A 22,539-nucleotide genomic window follows, 5' to 3' on the forward strand; every position below is an offset into this window, starting at 1 on the left:
AGTAAAAGACATACTGGATGCCAAGCAGTTGAGGCAGATTTGAATATAAGGGTCAGGGTTTGTTTTTTTTTGGCACAGTAAGGAGTAACACCTGCCACTGTTTTGTCAGCTCTCTTCCTGTGCTTAAATTAGTGCACTTCCATTATGTAAGACAAGTATAACAGGCATTTTTTTCCAAGTCCTGTTGGCTTAACTTGTACTGCGTTGAAAAAAAGAGGGAAGAGAGGAACAGAAATGTCAAGCCTGCAGAGGAAGTCGTACTGTAACACCACCATATTCTATAGCACATTTACCTTAGATATCAGAGTACTTAACCCACATTACCTAAATATAGGCAGAATTTTAAAGGCCCTTAAGCTATCTAACTCCTCTCAGTTTTCCATACAACTACTTTTCATAAGCAAGATACAAAATTTATTTGGTAATACCTTTCATTGGGCCACCTTTATAGTTGGGAGAACGTTAGACAGACTTTGAGAATGAATTGCCCTTGATCAGACCTATATCTCCTTTCCCAGACCTGCTTGTCTAAAAATACACAAATCTTGTTTCTCCCCTTTTCTGTGGAGTATCACAGCTACAACACTATACCAACTTTGAGAAACAAGTATCATTGGTTAAGGGCCTGATCCAAAAATAAATCCGGCAGCCTGCCCTCACCCCCACAACAACCATAATCAGCTCCAATAAATCAAGTCCAGCCAGTACTCGGTTCATCCTTCTTAACTTTTTACAGATTGGAAGACCATTACAGTGCTCTGTGAGTGTGTATGTCAATCTTCTCTTCTTTAGATTAAACAAACCTAGTTCCTTCAGTCTTTCCTAATAGGTTGTGTTTTTAAAGCTCTTTGTCTTGTTATTCTGCCCTAGTCCCTCTCTTGTCCATTCACAATTTTAAGTGTGGTACCTGGAAACAGACACAGTACCTAGGTGGATTTCTCACTGGCATTGAGTACAGAAAGATAATTACATCCCGTGTATTAGGCCATGTATAGGTGTTGCACTTCTATCATGCTCTGCTGGTACAAACTGCAAGTGTACAAGCATTCATTCAGTTTCTTCTGGGGGAAACAAGGAAAACTTTCCCAAAATAATGAAAGCTTGTACACTCCCTTCCTGGTCTGGTCTGGGAGGAGAGGGGAACACCCCCAGCTGCTTCCTGCCTTTTCCCCAAGCTGGGGACTGGTGGCCTATGGACTGAGAGTGGCAAGGGAAAGCCAGAGGGGCTAGGAACTTCTTGGCCTTATATAAGACACTCCTTTTCATCCGTCCCAGAATGTGATTTGCCTTTTCTTTCTGCAGCAGCATTCCTCTCCAAGTCCCAGATCATTGTCTGCAGTACAGCTACCATGCTAGTTTTCCCCATGGGATATTTGTAGCTGTACGTCAGCATACTTCAGCTCATACACGTCTGCTGACTTCGCCTGATTCAAAGACGCGCTCTCTCAAGGGGGAGAATTCACTTTGAATTATGAATCGAAACCAACACTATAAACTTCTTTAGAAAATAGAGTAGAGCTAGGCAGAGTAGATCACAGAATACAAATAGAACTTGCTGCTGGTTGCAGGTACTGGCTAACAAGAGAGCTGTTGTATTGTGCATTGTTTTCAGTGATGAACAGTAAAGGTGATTAACAAAAGCTTTTCTTTCTCTAGATTTGGCTACTGCAATAAATGTATGTTTACCATTGTGTAATCTCTAAGGATAGCCGCAGGGGTGTTGGATTGCTTTAGTTTTCTTTTTAATTCCATCTTGCTTGGCTTTTACCATAAACATTTCGGCTATGTTGAGCCTAGTTTTTCTTGGTTTTTCTGGGACCTTGCAGCGATGTGCATTGCAATTTGACTCACTAACTGGAAAGGCAGGAATATTGAAGCTTTAACAAACACTTCCCTTCTGTAATGTGGTAACTAGTTGTTGGAGTTAAACAGGTAGATAGAGTGTTAAGGAAGGAGCTGAAGAGACAGCTCATTCTTTGGATGTTTCTGGCGTTTCCATTGCACAAAGGGAAAGAATGCAAGTAGGGTTTTTTTGCTTGTTTATTTAAACTTTCTGGTCTTTCTTTGCAAATCCTGGGGACTCAGTAAGAGCTGAGACCCTACCTATTGTTTTATGTATTTCTTTTTATTTTGCAGACCTGCAGGCAATGGAGTATGGGTATAGACAAACAATCAAATAGCAGTGGGGGACTTTCTGTAAAGCAGCTGACACACAGTAGATGTTGTGTCAGCCCACTTGCACGCTGTTTTTGGCTCTCAGTCTGTACTAGGCTGCCCTGGTTTAGCTTTCACTTATTGTAGGGTAGGAGCAAGTGGTTGGAACAGTTATCAGCATCTGGTTCTTGTTATCTTATAATTTCATCATTTGTTTTTACTCTGCATTTCAATAAGCAGATCTGGAGGAGACCTACGCACAGAGCACAGGAGCAGGGTTCAGAGCTTGCAAACATGCAGCCTGGTAAGGATGGAGGAAAGTCTTGAAAATAGTGGCAGTGGGGGATTCAAACCCACACCAGATTGTGAGCTGTCGCTACACATGGCTGGGAACCACCTTTAATAAAAGCAAATGAATAATCTTCATTGATTTTTTCTACCCCTCCCCCACCATTACCTCAGTCTTATTTGGACTGAATTTCAGCCAGCTAAGTCTTCGCCCACACTGTGGTTTCCTCCAAGCATTGAACCAGCTATGCTGGCTGGCTGGGATAAGGTAAAGATACAGAGCTTGGTGTTATCAGTATACAGAAATCACTGCAGCTCATGTTCTTCCTCATTCTTCTGGGGCCCCTTGTACCCATTGAACCTGGAGGAATACCACATAGGGCTCAAAGATGCCTCTGGGGCCATTAAATGCAATCCATTTTTGGCTAGGGTCAAAAATACTCGTCATCTAAGGAGTCACTTATCTTCGTACCTCAACCTCCTTAATCAAAAATGGAAGAGTGGACATAGGGCAAGAGATAACCAGACCGTAAGGATTACATGTGGGCTTCTTGAACAAAGGCCGCACAGCAGCTTCCTTAGGAGAAGTCGGCCCCCTGCCTAAAGAACCGAAGTTTCCTGTCATCAGTGGACAAGTTTAATCTCCATTTTAATAGTGATTGAGGCATGTTAGGTAACTTTAAACATGCATTGCTTTAGTTTAGAACTGCACAGAGGTAATGAACAGGGTCTTGGGAAACCTAAGGTTGGTCACAACCAGATGACAATGTTTAGACATCACTCTCTTTACCTATGCAAGATGTCATCTAGTTTTCAAAGTGTGTTCATGAAAATTCACCTCAAAGCATATTTTAAAATATTCTAGACAGCTTTCATGCTAGGGAAAATAAGGCAAGCTATGACTTAAAAATCTGCTGCAGTTTCCATTTGCAGAAATGTTTTTTTCCAGAATTGTATTTTAATAGTGCAGAAATAGCAACCTCCATTCTGCTTTTTGAGTTCTTTTGAGCGTATACATGTGTTTGTACATATGAGTAAATTATTTTTTCCAAGATGCCTTGGAGTTTTCCATTATTTCCGTCGAGCCCAGAAACTGGTCTTTTATTGGATGGAAAAATCTTGATTTCAGCACTTTTTAACTGCGTCGAAGTAGGGAGGATAAGAAATAGCTCTTTTTTACGAGGAAGAATGGAAAAAGTTATTTTTCTACAGTCTTTTTTTTTTTCCCAATAAATTATTTGTGATTTTCAGAATTACTGGCCAGATGTCTTGTTTTCAGTGGTTAGCTATTTACTATATTAGAAATGAAAAATTTTAGTCATCAGATATTGCAGTCATTTAGTAACGGAAACTTCTCCTTTTTAATGTGATAGTGATCATTGTAAATATTTTTCAGTATGTTTAAATGTTAACTCCAGAAGATCACATTTGTCTTGAGGCATGTTTTACAGTAAAAATTGTGAGCATGGTTAGGAAAAAATCATTGCTTTGTGATTAAAATGTACAACTAACTAGCGCTGGTGGCTGAAAGCTCCTTTGGGTCTGACAGAAAGTTACTTGTCCTGGTTATTTGTCTTTCCATCTGTATGCTTTCTTTCATACTTCAGGGCAGCATATAATGGTATTACCTTTATCTGATTGGTTACATCATTTTTACTCAGGAGATGTTAATTCAGGTTCTCAAGTTTTAAATAGACTGACTCCTTTCATATATGGCACATAAATGCTGTATTTAACCTGTTCTCCATACAAATATCAACTGAAAGCTGCCTACCAAGAATGCTGGAGAGAAAAGAGGAGGCAACACAACCCCGTTTTGCTTTCCAGGGCAGTGAATTGAACAAAATTGTTTTGAGGCTGGGCTTTTTGTTTTGCTCTGGGGAACCCTTTGTAGTAAAAATTAACCTAAACTAGAATTTTTATATATCAATTGCAAACTTTACAGCTATAACTTACATTTTACAACTAATTCCACTTATAAAAATAATTATCATCATGTCAGGAAAGGGGACAGTAAACATCTGGCATTTTTACTATCAAAGGAAGAATGATGCTTAGCAAAAAAAAGCAAAACCCTCTCCTACCATTGTCATATTTAGGACTTGCAATCTTAGAGCACTCCTGTTATCATGGAGGCTGTGGCTTTCTCAGCCAGGGTAGCTCTGCTCTCCAGACAGAGGCTAGTATTTTCTGAGTGAGCTTCAGTAGTTAAGTGTCCGATGGAAGCTTAGCTTTATTTATTGCTCTGTTTCTGGCTACTGCCTCTTACGCTGGGGAATGGTTTGGTTTGCATGATCGCTGGTGCAGAATTAAAGCAGCAGAAAGGGATCTTGGAGTCATAGCTGACTCCAAGATGAACACGAATCGTCTGTGTTACAAAGTGACCAATAAGGCTAACCGCACTTTGTCACATGATGAACAGGCCCGGCGAGATGATGCTTCCCCTCTGTGCGGCGCTGGTCAGGCCGCAGCTGGAGTACTGCGTCCAATGCTGGGTGTTGCACTTCAAGAGGGATGTGGAGAATCTTGAGAGGGTCCAGAGGAGGCCACTCATATAGTCAGAGGCCTGCAGGCAAGGCCCTACGAAGAGACTGAGGGACCTAGATCTCTTCAGCCTTCACAAGAGAAGGCTGAGAGGTGATCTTGTGGCTGCCTATCAGTTCATCAGGGGAGGACAGCAGGGAATAGGAGATGCTCTACTTACTAGGGCATCCCCTGGAGTAACTAGGAACAATGGCCACAAATTGATGGACAGCAGATTTAGGTTGGACATTAGGAAGAACTTCATCACAGTAAGGGCTGCCAGAATCTGGAATGGGCTTCCAAGGGAGGTGGTGCTCACCCCTACCCTGGGGGTCTTTAAGAGAAGACTCAACAAACACTTGGGGCTGTTGTCATTTGACCCCAGCGCTCTTTCCTGGCCAGGGCAGGGGGTCAGACTCAATGACCTACTGAGGTCCCTTCTGACCCTAATATTTACAAAATGGGTTGACTGTGAAAAAGATATTCCATTTATGAAAGTTACTGCTGTGAAGGGTAACAAAGAATGTAGTTACATATTATAGTCAGCACCTACTAAGTCTAAGCAATGTTAGTCGACATTCGAGTTAGCATGTGTAGTTGCATGTTAAGGATTAATACATCTGTAATTCATGTAGTTGGAGATGGTGCTGCTTTGGGTAGGTGGTTGGATTAGATGGCCTGCTGAGGTCCCTTTCACCCCTAATTTTATTATGATTCTTTGAATACTCTAAGTGCACAGCTCTGACCTCCTGCACAACAAGGTCCGGTTAGCCCTACCAACCGTGACCTCGCATTGTTGGCCCATATTCATCTTGGAGTCAAGATGACTCCAAGATCCCTTTCTGCCTCTGTGCTCTCAAGAAGAGAGTTTCCCATTCTAAGTGTGCTGCTGGTTACTACGGCCTAAGTGCAGCACCCTGCACTTGTCAGTATTGAAATGCATCCTGCTTTTGTTAGCCCACCCCTGTAACCTATCCGGGTCTTGCTGCAGTCTTTCCCTCCCTACTAGCATGCTCACCTCACCCCAGATTTTGGTATCATCAGCGTATTTAAACAGGGTGTTTTTCACCCTGTTGTCCAAGAAATTGAACAGCGCAGGCCCAAGGACCGAGCCCTGGGGGACTCCACTGCCCACTTCCCCCCAGGTTGAATATGACCCGTCCACCACCACCCTCTGAGTATAACCCGTGAGCCAATCTGCAATCCATCTGACTGTGTAGGCATCAATGCCACAGTCACCCAGTTTTTAATGAGGATGGGGTGGGAGACGGTGTCAAAGGCCTTGCTGAAGTCTAGAAAGACTATGTCCACGGCGACACCTGCATCCATTGCCTTTGTGACCTGATCATAAAAGGCAATCAGGTTGGTCTGACATGACCTGCCCCTAATGAAACTGTGCTGGTTGCCCTTGAGCATCATCCCTGAAGCCAGCCCATCACAGATGCGCTCCTTGAGGATCTTCTCAAAGAGTTTCCCTAGGATTGAGGTAAGACTGATGGGCCTAGTTGCCCGGGTCCTCTCTTTTCCCTTTTTTGAAGATGGGGGACCATGTTAGCCATCTTCCAGTCATCCGGCACCTGGCCGGAGCACCACAAGCGCTCGTAAAGCCGTGCCAAGGGCCCTGCAATAACCCCTGCTAGCTCCCTCAACACCCTGGGGTGGAGAGCATCTGGACCTGCTGATTTGAACACATCCAGCCCCTCCAGAAGCTCTCTAACCTGGTCCTCCCCAGCCTGAGGCCTAGAGGCATTCCCCTCGAGTCCGTCTTGCATCCCACTGGGGAAGTCCCGGTCCCTGCCTAAGTAAACGGAGGTGAAGAATTGGTTAAAGAGGTCTGCTTTCTCCTCTGGCGCAACCACCAGATTGCCCAGCGTATTTTGCAGGGGCCCCACATTACCCGGTGCCTTCTTCATCCTCCCTATACATTTGAATAAGGACTTTTTTTTATCCTTGATCTTGGATGTTCACAAGTATTGTATTGATTTATGCATTTTCTTAACAATCAGTTCTTTAGACTCTGTCTGCGATTTGAAAATCAAATTCTGTTTCTGGCTTCTACACCATGAGCAATAGTCTGCACATCAAATTCTGCCTTCAGTTAGACCATGAGTTGGTAGTGCCTGCTTTTCCCTGGGCTTTGCAGTGGGATTCCTTTAATTCCAATAAGAGTTGCATAAAGCCCAATAGAATCTAGTTAGTTCACCATCCCATACTTACGTTGTCCTTGTGGGACTTAAAAAGGATCAAAAACCTCTTTTGGCACTGAAAGGAATAGCTTAGGTCTCCAAACATATTTAGAGAACAGGTTTTTAATGAATAAAGTATCATTTTAATTGTTTTTTTTTTCTGTCTGTCGCTTAAAATAATCATTTTTGGATCTTTGGGGTTTTGGATCTTTGGGTACAAAAGCATGTATGGGATAGTGTTATGGGTGGCTATACATTCTTTAGTTTTTGTGGCTTTAAAAAACTGCTTTCCAGAGGGCAGCTTCTGACCTTCATAAGCGGTTTTCTTATATGACTATTTGCTCAGCTCTCAGGGAAAAGGAATTAATTTTGATTCCTTTTCAAGCACTTCATTTGTTCTTTTTTTCCTAGGAACCAAACCCAGGAGGTTAGTTCTTTCCCTTATCAGCTCCATTTTTCATGTAAATGAAGAGGTTGCATACTTCCTTTTTCTTCTTGATAATCCGGAAATACCACATGAAGAAAAATCAGTCTTTTACACTAAACCCACCCCCACACTAATAAGTTATTCTGTGAAACTTCAGTAATTCCCTGTTGTAAAAAACTTATCATATTTAAAGTATTTCTTGTGTTTTAGGGGCTGGAAACCCAAATTGCAATATCGCCATTGTGATGGCCAAAACCCCAAATCCTTCTGCATCCAGGTAAGAATTAAGTGGTTGAGACTCTTTTTTTCAGGATCCACACAATTTAAGGCTCCTCCTCACTTCTGCCCCCTCACCAAGAGGGGCCCCAGGTTTTGAACCAGCCAGATTACTTGCGGAGTGATGGGATCTCTTGTGATTGGAAGTCCTTAAGTTCAAGTTGGATTAGACAGATATTTATGTTTGGGATGTTTTAGATAGAGTTGGTCCTGCCTTGAGCAGAGTTTGAGTAGATGAACTTCTAAGGTGCCTTCCAGCTCTATTTGCCTATAATTTTAAAGAAGGAAGATCAATTGCCTGGATATTAATACCAGCAAAACTATATAGAGTTTGCAAGATCAGTCCAGATAAATATAGCTAAACTTCTACCAGGTAGATTTCTACTAAAGTTATGGACAGAGCTTCCATTACCTCAAGTGAGGCAGGGTCTAGGTGCCAACACATATGGAAAAGTTCATTAAATGAGGGCTTTTAACAGATTTTTCATGGCACCTGTTCAGGGAGCAACAAACAGCATAGCATTTCTTTAATAAACCCAGCCATTTTTACTGCAAAATATTATGTACATGTACACAAGAGGGGAATAAAAAAAAATCAAGTGATTTGGACATTTATTTAAAAACTCCAGTCCAGTCTTAAGTGGACTTACTCAAATGCTTAGGTTTTATACACTGCAAACAGTCCCACTGAAGTCACACTACTCACAATGTGCAAACTTACATGAGCCAAATTAAAAAAAAAACAAAAACCAAAACACAACCTTAAAATTGAAGAGTCTTTGCAGGATCTGAGACCTGCATTGAAAATACCTTAACTCTTTCTATTTTATTATGGATCTGTCGTAGATTATGCAATGAATCGGTCTCATCGATCACATATAGCAGTGCTGGCACTTAGCCATTCTGCATATTTTAACATGAGTGGCCTCACCCATCAATCTCTGAAATGCTGGACAAGAGTGTGTGAAAGACATTAGGAAGTGTGGTGACCAGCAGTAACTGGGGACTGGACGCAGTGACTAAAGAGGTCCCTTCCAGTTGTGTGCCCCAGTATTCTAACAACAGATGTAAAACAGTGTAAAGAATATAAAAAATAGGGTTATTTTCTTAATGCAAAATAAAGATCACACCCTGCCTCTTAAATTTTAGGTAAAGTAAGTGGTTGATCTGATTGAAGGGAGGAAGGATGGTATTTTAGGACCAGCAGTGGCTCTTTAAAGGCAGAGACTCTATAAAGATGTGGAAGGAATATATTTACAGCAACACATGCCTTGGATTCCATTGCATTCTGCCTTCGGTAGCTTGTGATTTGAAGCACACATGCAACTTTAAACATGTGGATACAATCACAAGTCAAGGACAGTGCTCGTGGTTTTGAGACTCTGCACATACTTCAGTACTCGGTTGACCTAGGGCTATAGCATGTTCTTTTTTAACATTTAAAATTGCCATCAAGATTCATCATGTTTTACTTTTGTTTTGATCAGGTACAAACAGCACAGTATGATCTTAGTTCCAATGGACATGCCAGGAATGAAGCTCATTAGACCTCTCTCTGTGTTTGGCTATATGGGTAAGGAAAAAGTAGTAGTATTCATCCATATTTGCCTTGTTAACAACACACTAGGAATCTTAGGAGTCATACCATGGGCCACTGGTGCTTCCAGAGTTGGGGGGGCACTTGCCCCCTCTGACTGGACAGTCAGCAACTGGGGGGGGGGTCCCATGGCCAATCCTGCTGGCGGGTGGGAGGGTCCCCCTGCAGTGGCTGATCCTGCCAACCTGCAACTGGCAGTGGCGTGCTGCTGTCACTTCCAGGTCGGTGGGATCAGCCATGGGGTGGGGCCACTTCTGGTGCACTCCGCAGCTGGCACTGTCATGGGAGCACCAGTGCTCTTACCTGCTCCCCCCCTGCCCAGGAATGCTGGCTAACAGAGGGTGCATGTGTCACCACTGAGTCATACTGTTAAGCATTACGTACTACCTGGGCACCTAAAATACCTATCTAAAATTAGAACAGGTACTGAATGTCTAATTTGTGCATGTTGGCAAACTCTTCATATACACTGACATTTGATTTGTTTTTGTTTACCTCTAGATCATATTCATGGCGGACATTTTGAGATACATTTTAACAATGTTCGAGTACCTGTCTCCCATATAATATTAGGTAAGCTTCCTTGCTAAATGTCAAGTGACTTTGCAAGTCACTATCATGGTGCTAACTTCAAGAAATAGTGTCCTTTTAAAAAACTGCCTAACTTATGCTAAGTAACCCTTATAGAGCTCTGAGGGTAAGGAATATACATGATTATTGTTCTACATTTTCAAGACAGTGTTTCCATTAGTAGTCTTTTGGAGATAAATTTTTCTTGAAACTAGCGTTGACTAGCGATTGTGGCCAGGTCTGTATTTCTTTGCTTCAGAACACACCCAACAACCGGGTTCTTCTCTCTCTCTGCAGCAAGGTACCAACCAGCTACATCTAATGTTTTAGGTCCCTGATCTTTGCTCAGCCAAGAAAGCATCTCCAAGCAGCTGAATAAAATTGGTCTGTCCCCATACCACAGCTGCAGATGCTACATGATATCACTTGATGAGTTTTATTTGCTGGGGCAGGGAGCTACTTTAAGTAAATAGGGCTGTTATACCAGTGGTGCCAAAATTATTTCTACATCATGGCAAGCCGAAGCAAAGCAAACCCCAGTGGAGCTGTTTCCTACAAAAACAGAATCTCCTTTCTTCATTCCTTCTAACTATTAAAATGCCAGCTTTGCTTCAGGATCATTCGATACAGAATTCTTACATAGTCCGCAGCCATACCGCAAGGATTGCAACCAGTTTCTTCAGGACTGGGATGTAGCCATATTGAGTAAGCTAGCAACCAGTGCTCTTACCCCTTTGCAACCCGTGAGAAGATCTTTTTTGTCCCTTTGGCTTGGCTCCAACCCTCCTCTCTGGGTAAATCCCAAGATTTACAAAGCTTTTCCTCCCTAGCAGCGATCTTCCAAAAGAGTTTTCCCGATTTGGAGCCTTCTGAATCACTTAATGTCTGATCTTTAAATCTAGCTTCCATCAGTTGTACTCTGGCAGCTACAGATCAAAGAAAAAAATCCCAACCCCTGCAATATGTTTAAAATAAGATTGGTAAAATATTTAGGAAGTAACCAAGTAAATCAAAATCAGCTTAGAGCCCCTTGAACCTAAATGGTACTAGCAGGAACTAATATAAGCACATCTTTTTTTTTTGTTTTGTTTTTAACATCTATTAATAATTAAAAACACTACAGATAAGTTCTGTAACCAGACTCCTCTGTAAAAGGGCCTTTAGCCAGTATTTGCAATCTAGACATTAACTTTCTTCAGTAGCCTCTTGAAGTATTAAAATGAGTTCAGTCTGAGCATTTGTTTCCCACCTCTCTCCCCTAGGTGAGGGAAGAGGGTTTGAGATTGCTCAAGGTCGGCTGGGGCCAGGCCGGATACATCACTGCATGAAGTCAATAGGTACAGCTGAATCTGCCTTAGAAATAATGTGTGAGCGTGCAGCAAAGAGAGCAACCTTTGGGAAGAAGCTGTACCAGCACGTAAGCATGCTTCCTCATTGTCTAGTTCATGTACAGATTATGAATACCTCTTTGCTTAGCGTAGGAAAAACCTGAAGATTGCAATACTCACTGTAGCCGCTGCTACAGGTATCGTTCCCTAGCCTTCAATTCCCACGGACTCCAGAGACCTTAGGGCCATGTTTTCAGACACTGACCTTCAGTTCTGCAGGCACCAGTATTGCATGCTTCATTTTGTGCACCCTTTTTACCATCTGGGTGTGTTTGTCCCAAATTTGTAGGGCTATTCAGGGACTTGCGTGTCTATATGACGTTAAAATTAATCCTCAGTCATTTACACTTGCAAAAATATAGGCCTGTTTGAGAATCTTCTTACTTGGGTGCAGCATCCAAAGCATTCCTTTTCCAGTTTTGGCATGGCTTTAAAATTGATTAAATTAAATTTGGTTTCTGGTAAGTGTTGAGAACTCCCACAAGTTGTCTCAGACATCAAGTGTTCCTAGCAGTCAGCCAGGCAAAAGAAACATCTGTTTTTTCTTACAGTAAGCAGGGTGGGAAGAAGGAAGCCAAACTAGTGTTTGGAACAGGTTACAAAGAAGCTTTGTACAGAATAAAATATAAGTGGAAGTATATCACACATTCCCGTTAAACAAAAAAGCTTGAGATTATTGCTTCAAAAGAAGTAAACCAGAGACTGTACACACTTCTTGGAATCACTTTAAAGTAAGGCAAAATTAGACTGAAAATTACCAACAAGATTGTGGAATATAATTATTGAGCTGGCTTCACTATTTTCACTGAGGCTAAACAGGCTGATTCATATTAAGGGACATTTTGGCCTTCTGTATTGTAAAAAGATGCAAGATGGAATCCTAACTCTGTGAATGGCCCAGAAACATTTATCCCTGACAGGCAACTTCACAAAAGATAAACAGTTTTAAAATAGCAGAGGACTGCTAAAAAGATTTGAAGTTACTACAAATCTATTGATTTAAGCATCTGGACAACTTTGAGTACAATACATTTAATAATGCATCAACATAACTAACACAGGAGCAAGTCCCCCAGACACGGAAGCACAACTCTTTCCTAGGTGGTTAGGCAACTAGCAATACCAGTTGGAGAGCACCGAACTAAGGGAAATCAATCCCAGTACATCATGGAACGACTTGGCAGAGAGGTGGTCTTGAGCGGGCAATAAGATGTGCAAGTTGGGAGAGGTGGGCAACAGAAGTGGGGCCCAGAAGAATGGGAAGACTGAATAGCAGCCCAAGGAGCAAGAGCCAAGGAAAGAGCAGCATACTGGTTCATTTCTCTCTCTCTCTCTCTCTTTTCAAAGACTAGTAGAAGCAGTAACCTTGAAGGTGCACAACAGAGCCCCTGTTCACTGGGCTCTGGGCAACACTTGGGGAGACAAACTTATACATTGACAATGTTTTCGTCTCTCTGGTTTCAGTTTGGAGTTCCCACTTGAAGACAGCAATGGCCTCGTTTTTGGAAAGGCTGAACAACCTCTCATATAAATTTGGGAATCTAGTTTTGAAAGCTTTTTCCTGGGGCTAGTATCATAGCCAAGACATTATCATAGCTGAGTTATTCTGGAGATCCAGCAGTTGTTTGTTTCACACTTGCTATCATATTCTGTCTCTGAAGGAAGTTGTTGCACACTGGATTGCAGAAAGCCGCATTGCTATCGAGCAGGCCCGACTGCTTACCCTTAAAGCAGCCAGCAGCATAGACACAGCAGGCAACATACAAGCCAGGAAAGAGGTAACTTACGGCCCTTGGAGTGGGAGGCAGGGGCAAGCAACCAAGCAGTGCTCTCAAGAATCTCACTGTGGGAATGGAGGTTGATCTTTCAGTTGAATACTTGATCAAAAAAACCAGCCTGCTGATCAGGGATGGCAGTTTCACTATATTAACCAGAAGTGCTTTTCCTTTTTTCCATTTGTCAAACTGTCCAATTTCCTCAATTTTGAATAATAAAGAAATACCAGAAGTAATTAAGGTATTTAAACAACCAATTTGTCTCAAATAGAAGGCATTATTCCAAGCAGGGGCTAGGGGGCTTGAGTCTGAAGAGGTTGAGAATCACCAACCTACATCAATTCTATGGGCCCCAGTCATCTTCCAGTTACAGCAGCATAAAATCAGTGGCATCACTGTTTATGGATTAGACACTGCAATGGGAGCATGGCTTCTTCGGTCTTTCCCTGCAACTTCAGATGTGTCAAGGAAACAAAGAGCCAGGCCTAGCAAAAAAAAAAAAAAAAATAGAATTGCATTACTGCTTTAAGGCATGAAGCCACTTGTCTTGGCACAAGACAACATTTCTGTAATATATCTGTAACTAGAAAGGGCCACTAGAGGAGGGAGTATGGTACTAACCAGCGAGTAGGATAGTCCCCATTATGCAGCCATCAAAAAGCATAAAGGCCTGCTTCTCAAACTAGTTTGGACCCTGGCCTTTCTTCTACCTGTAGTTTTGGTTACTACTGTTAATTTCTTTTGTAACCATTCAGACACCTTGATCATTGTTGGTTATTGTATTGATAGCATGGAGCTCTCAATTCTATGCCAAAAAAGGTTAGGATTAAGGGCTATACTTGGATGGTTTAAGAGCAAATCACAGAACCTTAATCTGGGACACTTTTGTGCATACAGTTAAATTTGCATTCATTCTGTTCAGGGGCTAAGGGCACTCAAATCTTTCTGCATCAGGCTTTAATGAGACATTCATTCAAATACAGGCAACCCCTGCTTAACACTATTTTGCTATAACACTCATTTAAAATTGATACCCAATTTCACTTAGCACTCAGTGGGTTTCATTGTAACACTCACGGTCTCCATCCTGGGTCACTAAATGCTACTGCAGTAGTCAGATACTTTGTTTTGCTTAATGCTTATTTCAGGAACCAATTAAGAGCGCAAAGCAGGGGTTGCCTGTGTGGTTCATATTTGATGACCCAGCGGTCTCTTCCGAAATGCAGCTTACAGCACTGCTGTCAAAACTAAGCATGGACAACTCCTACCCACTGAGGTTTTTCCTGAAAAGTCAGTGTTAAGTCCCCTTAAACATACAATTAGCTCTTGGATTTGATTCCATGAAAGATAATAGGAAAAGTGGTGTAAAATTGCTGCATATCCTGTCCTCCTAGTGGTTAGAAAGAAAACAAACCCCTCTACAATGCCTAGTTCACAATCTACCATTTCTTTTTTTTTAAAAAAAACAGATAGCTATATGCAAAGTGATTGCACCAAGAGCAGTCCTTAAAGTGGTGGATTATGCAATCCAAGTCTGTGGAGGAGCCGGAGTTTCCCAGGATTTTCCTTTAGCTCATATGTGAGTAGAATTTTTACAATGAATACTTGCATTTCTACTTTCTAGGGAAGCTGCTTTAAGTGATCAGAACTTCAGGTGCTCTTGACCTGAATTCTGCCATGACAGACTCTTACAGCCCCAGTAATAAAAGTCTGTCCTCAGATGCAGCATCATGATCCAAATCCAACTTGAATAAACACAGCATTTTCTACATGATCTCATATTTTAAGTGTTTGTTGATAAAGGTTATGGAGAACCATTATGAATCCTGGCCTGAACTCCACAGACTAAGAAAGTTTTGTTATCAGCATCAGTCTGGCCAAATTTGCAGTTCCTAGCTAAGCAGCAGGATATACTATGCTTAAGTTAAGCATCATGTTGGCATAACCAGACTGCTTGCAGGACTTGAGCCATTTTAGTCATGGTATGCCATGTTGAGGCATTTTTGCACAAATATTAGTGCAAAATCCGATTAAAACCTTCCCCCAAGACAACCTGAGTTTTGGCTCCTTGCTTAACCCCAAGTATCTTAAATCAGTGATGCTCAAGTGGGGTAACTCTGGGATACTGTCAAAGGTGGCACATAGTGCTAGCACTCTTAAGTGCACAAATACCATTCACAAAAGAAACCCAGAGAGTTCCAATAAGAACCATGGGTTAGAAACAGTTGGACCCGTTGCAAATTTTGAGTTCTTTGGAATAGAAGACTTGCTCCATTTTGTTTCTGTAGTCAAAATGTGAGCAAACCAAGAGCTGGCATTTTTTCCAAGGGGTGCCTGGAGTCTAGGCTGAGAATCACTGATCTACAATCAGTGCTGTGCATTCCCATCTTTTCCCCATTACAACAGCATAAATTCAAGGGCAGCACTGACTAGGAGCTGAACACACTGGGAGCCTGGATTCTTTTGGTCTTTCCTGTAACCTCAGACATGTCAAGGAAGCAAGCAGGCCTAGAAAAAAAAAAAAAAAAAAAAAAAGAGGATTCAGTTGAATTACTGGCTTTTGGAGGCAGGAAGCCACTTGTTTTGGCACAGGAAGACAACATTTCTATAATACATCAGTAATCAGAAAAGGCCTTCAGAGAGAACACGGTACTCGTCAGCAAGTACCATGCAGCCAAGAGACACAAGGTTTGCTTCCCAAACTTTTCCTGTGAGCTCTTTATCTGTACAAAGGCTCCCCACTTCACACGCCCAGATTCAGACAGGATAGTACTATTTTCACCTCCTGAAGAGCTGCATGTATTAAAAAGGATTGGTTCCAAGGCCAGCATTGCTCACCAAAACAGCCATCATTGTTTGAATGAGTTGCATGGTTTCGTGTATTAAAGCAAGCAAACAAGCTATTACAAAATGGCAAAGCTTTTTCCACTTCTGTGGTGTCAGACTGTCTTGATACTAGCAGGCTATAGAGCCCACCACTGACTGAGAAATTCTTGTTCAGGTTTGCCCTTATTCGGACCCTGCGGATAGCTGATGGGCCTGATGAAGTTCACCTCTCAACAATTGCAAAATTGGAACTACGAGACCAAGCTAAGAAACTGACTGCAAGAATGTAGTGTTTAAGGATGAACCTGTACCTAGGATAATATTGCATCTGCTTTAATAACCCAGTTTAATCCTCCAGATATGGAGACCTTTCCCCTGAATCACAAGGAATAGTAGAGGGAATGATGAAGGTAGTTTCAACTCAGTTATGCCTATTTGATTTTCTGACTGAGTGGCTTAATTTGGATTCTGCTTAGATACTGCTTCTCAGGAAAGAGTTGCTAGAAGACCAGCTTAAGTTGCTGAGCCAGTGACTTATGGAAGGTTATTTTGGAGTCTTTCCTTGGTCTTGCACCAGCACATTCCTTGTTCAGTTTTGCTACAGGTGCCTGGAGAAGAATGTAAAATGATCATCATCATCTGTCTATACCCACAAATAAAAAAAGTGTCTTTAAAAACAAGCCAATTACCTCCATGATTGCAAGATGGAAGAGGTACTAGGGTTTTAGTTTCCACCTATCGCACGTACCTGTATGGTGAGCAACTCCTGCACTCTCCCTCCCCCCAAACTATGTAGCCATTTCATACTTTAAAAACCATGTACCTTCTAATCTTAATCCCCTTTTTTAAGAATCATGTTTTAGTGATCGGAATTCAGTTACACCTATGCTAAATCATGTTAAAGTGAAAAAAAAAAAAACAAACTTTCCAAAGAAACTGTTACATTTTTCAAATATGATCAATCTATGTGAGTCTCATCAAAAAAGGAAAGATACAGATATTTGCAATGATGACAAAGCATTCTAGTTCAGGATTTATTCATTATAATTATTTATAAATAGCTTGGTATTTTGTCCACCCCCCAGTGGAAAGAGAAGAAAAACAGACTCCTGCTACATTCTAGTACCAAGTCAAAAAGTTGTTATCTGATTATGAGGCACTTAGTTCAGGTACAGATGTTTGCATATAGGGAAAGAGCAGTGGCATTAGCTTCCAGCCTCCCATACAATAATGCTCCATAGCAGAACAGTGGTTAGGGTACCAGGTACACTTTACAACTACTTCCTGTGAATGTTCCCCACCCTCTTGCACCTCTATCAAGTCTATTAAAATTGTGCCTTCTCTATAGCCAGCAGTCAGGCTTTTGAAAGCTTCCCATTTGTCCAATTCTGTGGTAGTGTAGTTGCGCCATTTACTCAAGGTGCTCCAATGGACACCTATTTTCATTCAACTTCTCCCAATTCTTTTCTGTGATATATGAACAGAAGTACCATTCCATTATCATCCAGGGGTGTAATCACTGCCAACTTATGATGCAACTGTAGTCAACTCCAGAATTTGCCATTTAAAAAATTGCTTTGGTGTCTGTGGTGCAGGGGGGTTTTGGATTCAAATATGTTTTGAATGCACTTAACATCTTTGTTGCCTTTACATGATTCATTCTGGTCTCAGAATGCACCATCTGTTTACATGCTAGACCTCCAAGCTTTTCCCTTGCGTGGATTTCAAAAGAAAAAAAAATTCCATTAAAAGAACAGCTGTGTCTCATTAACAAGGCTCTTTTCCCTTTATTTTAAAATTTTATGTACATATGATCTGTATAATGTACATTCAATATAAAGTTTTTATATACTGGATAGTGTATAGAACATTTCACAATTACACTAGGTTCTTACATAACTTGTTGACTTTTTTTTGTTTCATTTTTTGCTGAAGCTTTTTCAATTTGGTAAAGCCAGTTATACATACAAACAAACATCTACCCTTGTTTGATTTCAGGAAGATCATGTTAAATCATTAAGGACATCAGTGAACCAGTGCAGGGACAAACCCCCAAGTAAGTCAAGTTCAATGGAGAAGAGTCATGTCACACTTGGGGCGGGGGGGGGGGGGGGGAAGGTGTCCTTCAAGTGGGGATGGTGCGGTCCAAGTGAGATTTAGCCCAATTCCTCTAGACTGTAGTTCAACTCCAGTCATGCTAATTCATAAAGTATAAAAAAAAACTAGGAAAGTTTGATTCACAGTCTTGTAAACAAATATAAAGGAACAAAAATGTGCTTGTGTACAACAAGAAAAAAATTCTTGTGTACCCATTTCAGCTGATCCACAGATGCTTTCTTCTTATGCAATAGAATCACTCATTTTTTTCCTAAAAAAAATATATTCATAGAAAAAAAGAATAACACTGTCGTGAAACAATCAGAGGCAGCAAAATTCATTTCAGTGGAGGAGATGGAGGAATGTGTTATTCCTCATCACTGGCCATTCTGCCTTTATGCATTATTCATGGGTATTTCAGATCCCTTAGCTGGCATCTCCCACTTCATGGTCTACTGGGGGTGGTACACTGGGTATTACAGGCGATGTTGTCCCTGCAGTAAGGTAACCAGCGACTCCAGGGCCTGGCAGAATAAAGACAGATAGCAATAGTTAGTTTTGATCAAGATATCAAAATAGCAGTTTAACTTAATTCAGTTAAACTTGTTGGGGTGAGGGAGAAAAGGAAAGAGGTTGTATGCCCAGTGAATTTTCAGGGCTTGCCACCAGAAGCTAAAAAAAGTCTTTTCTCCGTCTATCTTACTCCCTGTAGCACACATTTGTAAGGTTTCCTTAAAAACAGGGTGCTTACAGCTAGGAAGTACCTAGGTCTCTTAAAAACGATCAAATGAAGCTAAACACCTAGCAAGTGAGCAGAGAAATGCTTGAAAGCAGCAGCATTATTCATCCAGCATCTACCAACATGGAGGAAAGCCAGAGAACTGCCAAGCAAAAGAGAAACCAATACAGAAATCTGTGGCTCAACTTGTATGAAGGTATTTCACAACAGAAACCCTCCCTCTGGGATTATGCTTCAGGGCATGCCTGGAGGGAGCATCTATATTCCAGACAAGTCACCAAATTGTCTCACTACCAGGTAATGTACCCCTCCTGACATGCAGCAAGGATCCTAGCAAGCTTTTCAGTTAAGATAAGGAATTCTGTATGGTAAAAAATTGCCAAGTCATTGAGCTAGCAAAAAAACCCTAGGTGTTTTAAAACTAAAAATTAGGAGAAACAAGGGAAAAGTTCCTGCTAGCTCTCCCATTTAGAGTAGCATAGCATAGGACTAATCAATCAGTAATACTTGCAAATTAAGTCACTGCTACAAGCATTTTCATACACGAGACCTGAGGCTTATAGGTAGAAGCAGTGATTCAGGATTAGAAATAAGAGTACCATAGTCCATTCACCCATGATATTAACAAGGCATCTTGCATGCAAGCCTTTCACTTTTAGTCAAGTTCACAAAATGTAGAAACTGGTCTACTTTCATGGCTATGAAGAGTTCAAGCAGCAAAACAAGAAGTGAAAGCATGAAGTGGACAGCCCAGGTTACTGAGGTGAAGCAAACCATCAGAAGCTTAAGGATCCATTTTTAAGAGACTGCAGCACTCTGCATTCTCTGTATTTACAAAGGGCTTTGGTGCCCCCTATCCAAAGAAAAAGCTAATAATTGTCATTTTACAAAATGTCAGTTTCCCAGTATCCACCCCCTGCTTACTTAAATACTAAGACCTAAAAGCTAGTATGTCAAGACTCTTCCCTTTTCACAGCACTGATAACTCCATTTAACATCTCATGAGCAGAAAATGTCTTTCACACTGTTCACTTTTGGTACAACAGCATACCACCTTGGATGATCTGCCTAGGTCCCTTCCGACTCTAGCTACTATGAAACTACTATGAAACCTTTCAGGTTTCTGAAGAACCATGAAAGATATGTCCATAAGAGGGACACAGTCATTGTTGGACAGTGCACTGCTGTATGAAGAAAGCTAGTTCTGTTCCTGCGTACATACAAAACAGAGGTGGGGGAGGGAAGATTCAAAGGGCACCACAGCAGAGACTAAACATACTAAATTCAATTCACATGTTCTTCCAGCCTTTCCCTAGAAAAATCTTCTGAACAAAAAAAATGGTTCAGGAACCATCTGGCAACTAGTTTACTTAACCAGAGGTTCTGTAGCAGAAGAGTTACAAAAAGCAAGATTTAAGTACCAACAGCAGCAGCAGCTTATAGTAAGTATTTTGCAAAACAGGAGACTATATTATATAGCATGCATCTAGAAAACAGATTTGTTACTGAAAGTGTCCTGAATGCAACATGCTTTTTGCAAAAGTGGTATCTACCTGCTTTAGAGAGCTACACAGAAGTTAGCAAGCTGCCTGGCAGAGCAGATCTAAAGCCCACTTCTGAGGTGAAGGGGACTGCTACCAGTTAGAAGGGAAGGAGAGGACACACCTGAGGGAAGAGAAATAAGAAGCAAGGGAAGTGCAGACGGCAAAGCAGTTTGAAGCAATGATAAAAAGGTAAAACATTGTCAATGTTGGACTGAAAAAAAGTTGTAGTTCACATTTCTACAGTGTCTGGAATTCTAGGATCTGAAAGCACTTAAAGTACAAAAGGAATTTAGCCGGAAGGAAAGTTTAATCTCATTTCTCATCCACTTAAAAGAAAAAGAGGAGAACTAGCATACATACCAAGCCAGCTTACAAAGTATGTTGGCATAAGAAATACTGTAGGACTGTTTAGCCTTTATACAAAATGTTTGATTGATAGACTTGATACCTCTATTAGTCTATATCCCAACATGGAACCATTAACTATGAGGTTTGATAGCCAAGATGCTTGTCAAACAAGACTTAAAATAGTGTGGCTCTTGGAAACAGCTGGATTTGTAATTACTCAGTATTGGGCACTTTTCAAGTAGTGAAATAAAGCCCCAGATTGGTTTATTTAATCATGCTTATATAGGTCCAAACACTAAGAACCTTTAAGGTTAGTCAGTCAAATTGATAAAAAAAAACTCAGTTAACCGAGAGGGTTTTGAGATTCAGGCAGAAATTTGTGTAGAAGTTTCATATGGAAGTTTCCCCTTCCCTATTGACTGGGTTATTTATACAGTATTAGCCTCAAATCTGGATGTCAAAAATCCAGAATTACTGAAAAGCCAGCACTTTAAAAGCTACGTACTCCATCAAGGAGTAGCAGCAGCTAGTCCCAGAGGGGGAAGCTTGCATGTGGCATCTGCTGCTGCCATCCTGCACCACCACTCTGTGTGCCGGTTGCTGCTCTGGGACTGGCCCAGACAAACTCAGTTTGATTCCTCTGGAGTATTTTGCCTCTTCTTTTGATTAGGCATGAGTCACGATTTCCAAAAATCATTTAAAAAAAAGTTCAAGCTCTTCCAGCCATGGTTACTTGCCCAAGAGCTGTGAAGCAGCATGCTTGTATTATTACAGCTATGATGTTGCAGTAAATATCCAAATATCAAATAAGCAGCAAAAGTTTTTATGCTTCTCTGGCATAAAACTAAACATGCTGCTTTTCAGGAGCAAAAGATGTCGTCATTTGGAAAAAAAGCATGCAGTGGAAATGAAGTAATACCCAGTTTGATGTCAGACAGCTTTCAAGGGTGACCAAACAGACTTTGGGTTCTACTATGGCATGTCACCATGAGGACTATTTGCTACTAGGAGTGGGATTCAGAACCAAAACAACAATTCAAGCCCATTAAAGTTAGTAACCAGTCTCTTCTAAAAGAAGTTCAGATGTGCCAACCAAAGCCTTGCAGCTATAAAGATGCATGTTGGCTACAGAGATTGAAGTCAAACTTGTTGAGGACACAGCCCATTTACAAAGGCAATGCAGAATTACAGGATAAGTACCTAGTGAAACCACACAGTACAATACATAGCAACTGCAAATTTAAAAGCCAAGAACACTCCAGTACTCCAAAAACGTTATTCCTAGTAATGCATTTTACAAAACCATAGAAAGCAGCCTTACATAAATATTAAGGTAGCACAACGAAATGGTCACATGACAACACAAAAAGCCTTCCTGATAGAACAAGTTGCACCTGCTAACTAAAAGGAGAAAAAAAGAGTCCAAAAGTGTTAGTACTATTCAGACATTTGAAAAATGCATTTGAATATTCAGAAGTGATCCGAGTGTTACTGACCTGCAAGGTATCCTGCAGTTTGGGTCTCAGAAATGAACAAGTCATGTTTCTGATCTTTGAAGGCACTCCACACAGAAGAACGAGACAGGATTTCATTTACCTACAACAGTTAAATGTTTATAAATGGGAAGACATTTAATTCTTTTAAAACAATGGAACTGAAGTTGGTGATCTGTGTGCTTAACCCCCAGAAAAGACGCATAGAACCCCAAACTGACTTGGATAAGAGGGAGGATCCCTTGACTTCACTAGGGTGAGGTGGGTGGATATACAGATGAGCTTTCAAAAAGGAGAAGGGCTTTTTA

The 22,539-nt window shown here is 41.2% G+C and overlaps 2 protein-coding genes across 3 annotated transcripts in view; one reads left to right on the forward strand and one right to left on the reverse strand.

Moving 5' to 3' along the window:
• The window catches only part of ACAD11 (acyl-CoA dehydrogenase family member 11), a 64,718-nt gene extending 46,202 nt beyond the window's left edge, over positions 1–18,516 (forward strand). The window contains exons 14-20 of the mRNA XM_090046378.1: positions 7,789–7,855; positions 9,342–9,427; positions 9,953–10,024; positions 11,284–11,438; positions 13,071–13,187; positions 14,654–14,763; positions 16,186–18,516. Of these exons, the coding sequence (XP_089902504.1) occupies positions 7,789–7,855; positions 9,342–9,427; positions 9,953–10,024; positions 11,284–11,438; positions 13,071–13,187; positions 14,654–14,763; positions 16,186–16,300 (722 nt within the window). The 3' untranslated portion in view covers positions 16,301–18,516. The remainder of the gene's footprint in view (positions 1–7,788; positions 7,856–9,341; positions 9,428–9,952; positions 10,025–11,283; positions 11,439–13,070; positions 13,188–14,653; positions 14,764–16,185) is intronic.
• The window catches only part of DNAJC13 (DnaJ heat shock protein family (Hsp40) member C13), an 88,620-nt gene continuing 83,851 nt past the window's right edge, over positions 17,771–22,539 (reverse strand). For both annotated transcript variants that reach the window (XM_090046374.1, XM_090046375.1), the window contains exons 56-57: positions 22,235–22,334; positions 17,771–18,631 (exon numbers count right to left, since the gene is read on the reverse strand). In XM_090046374.1, the coding sequence (XP_089902500.1) occupies positions 18,534–18,631; positions 22,235–22,334 (198 nt within the window). In that variant the 3' untranslated portion in view covers positions 17,771–18,533. The remainder of the gene's footprint in view (positions 18,632–22,234; positions 22,335–22,539) is intronic.

The sequence above is a fragment of the Crocodylus siamensis genome, chromosome 5 (genome assembly GCF_052110815.1).
Source record: "Crocodylus siamensis isolate JL-2025a chromosome 5, ASM5211081v1, whole genome shotgun sequence".
NCBI classification, from domain to species: Eukaryota; Metazoa; Chordata; order Crocodylia; family Crocodylidae; genus Crocodylus; species Crocodylus siamensis.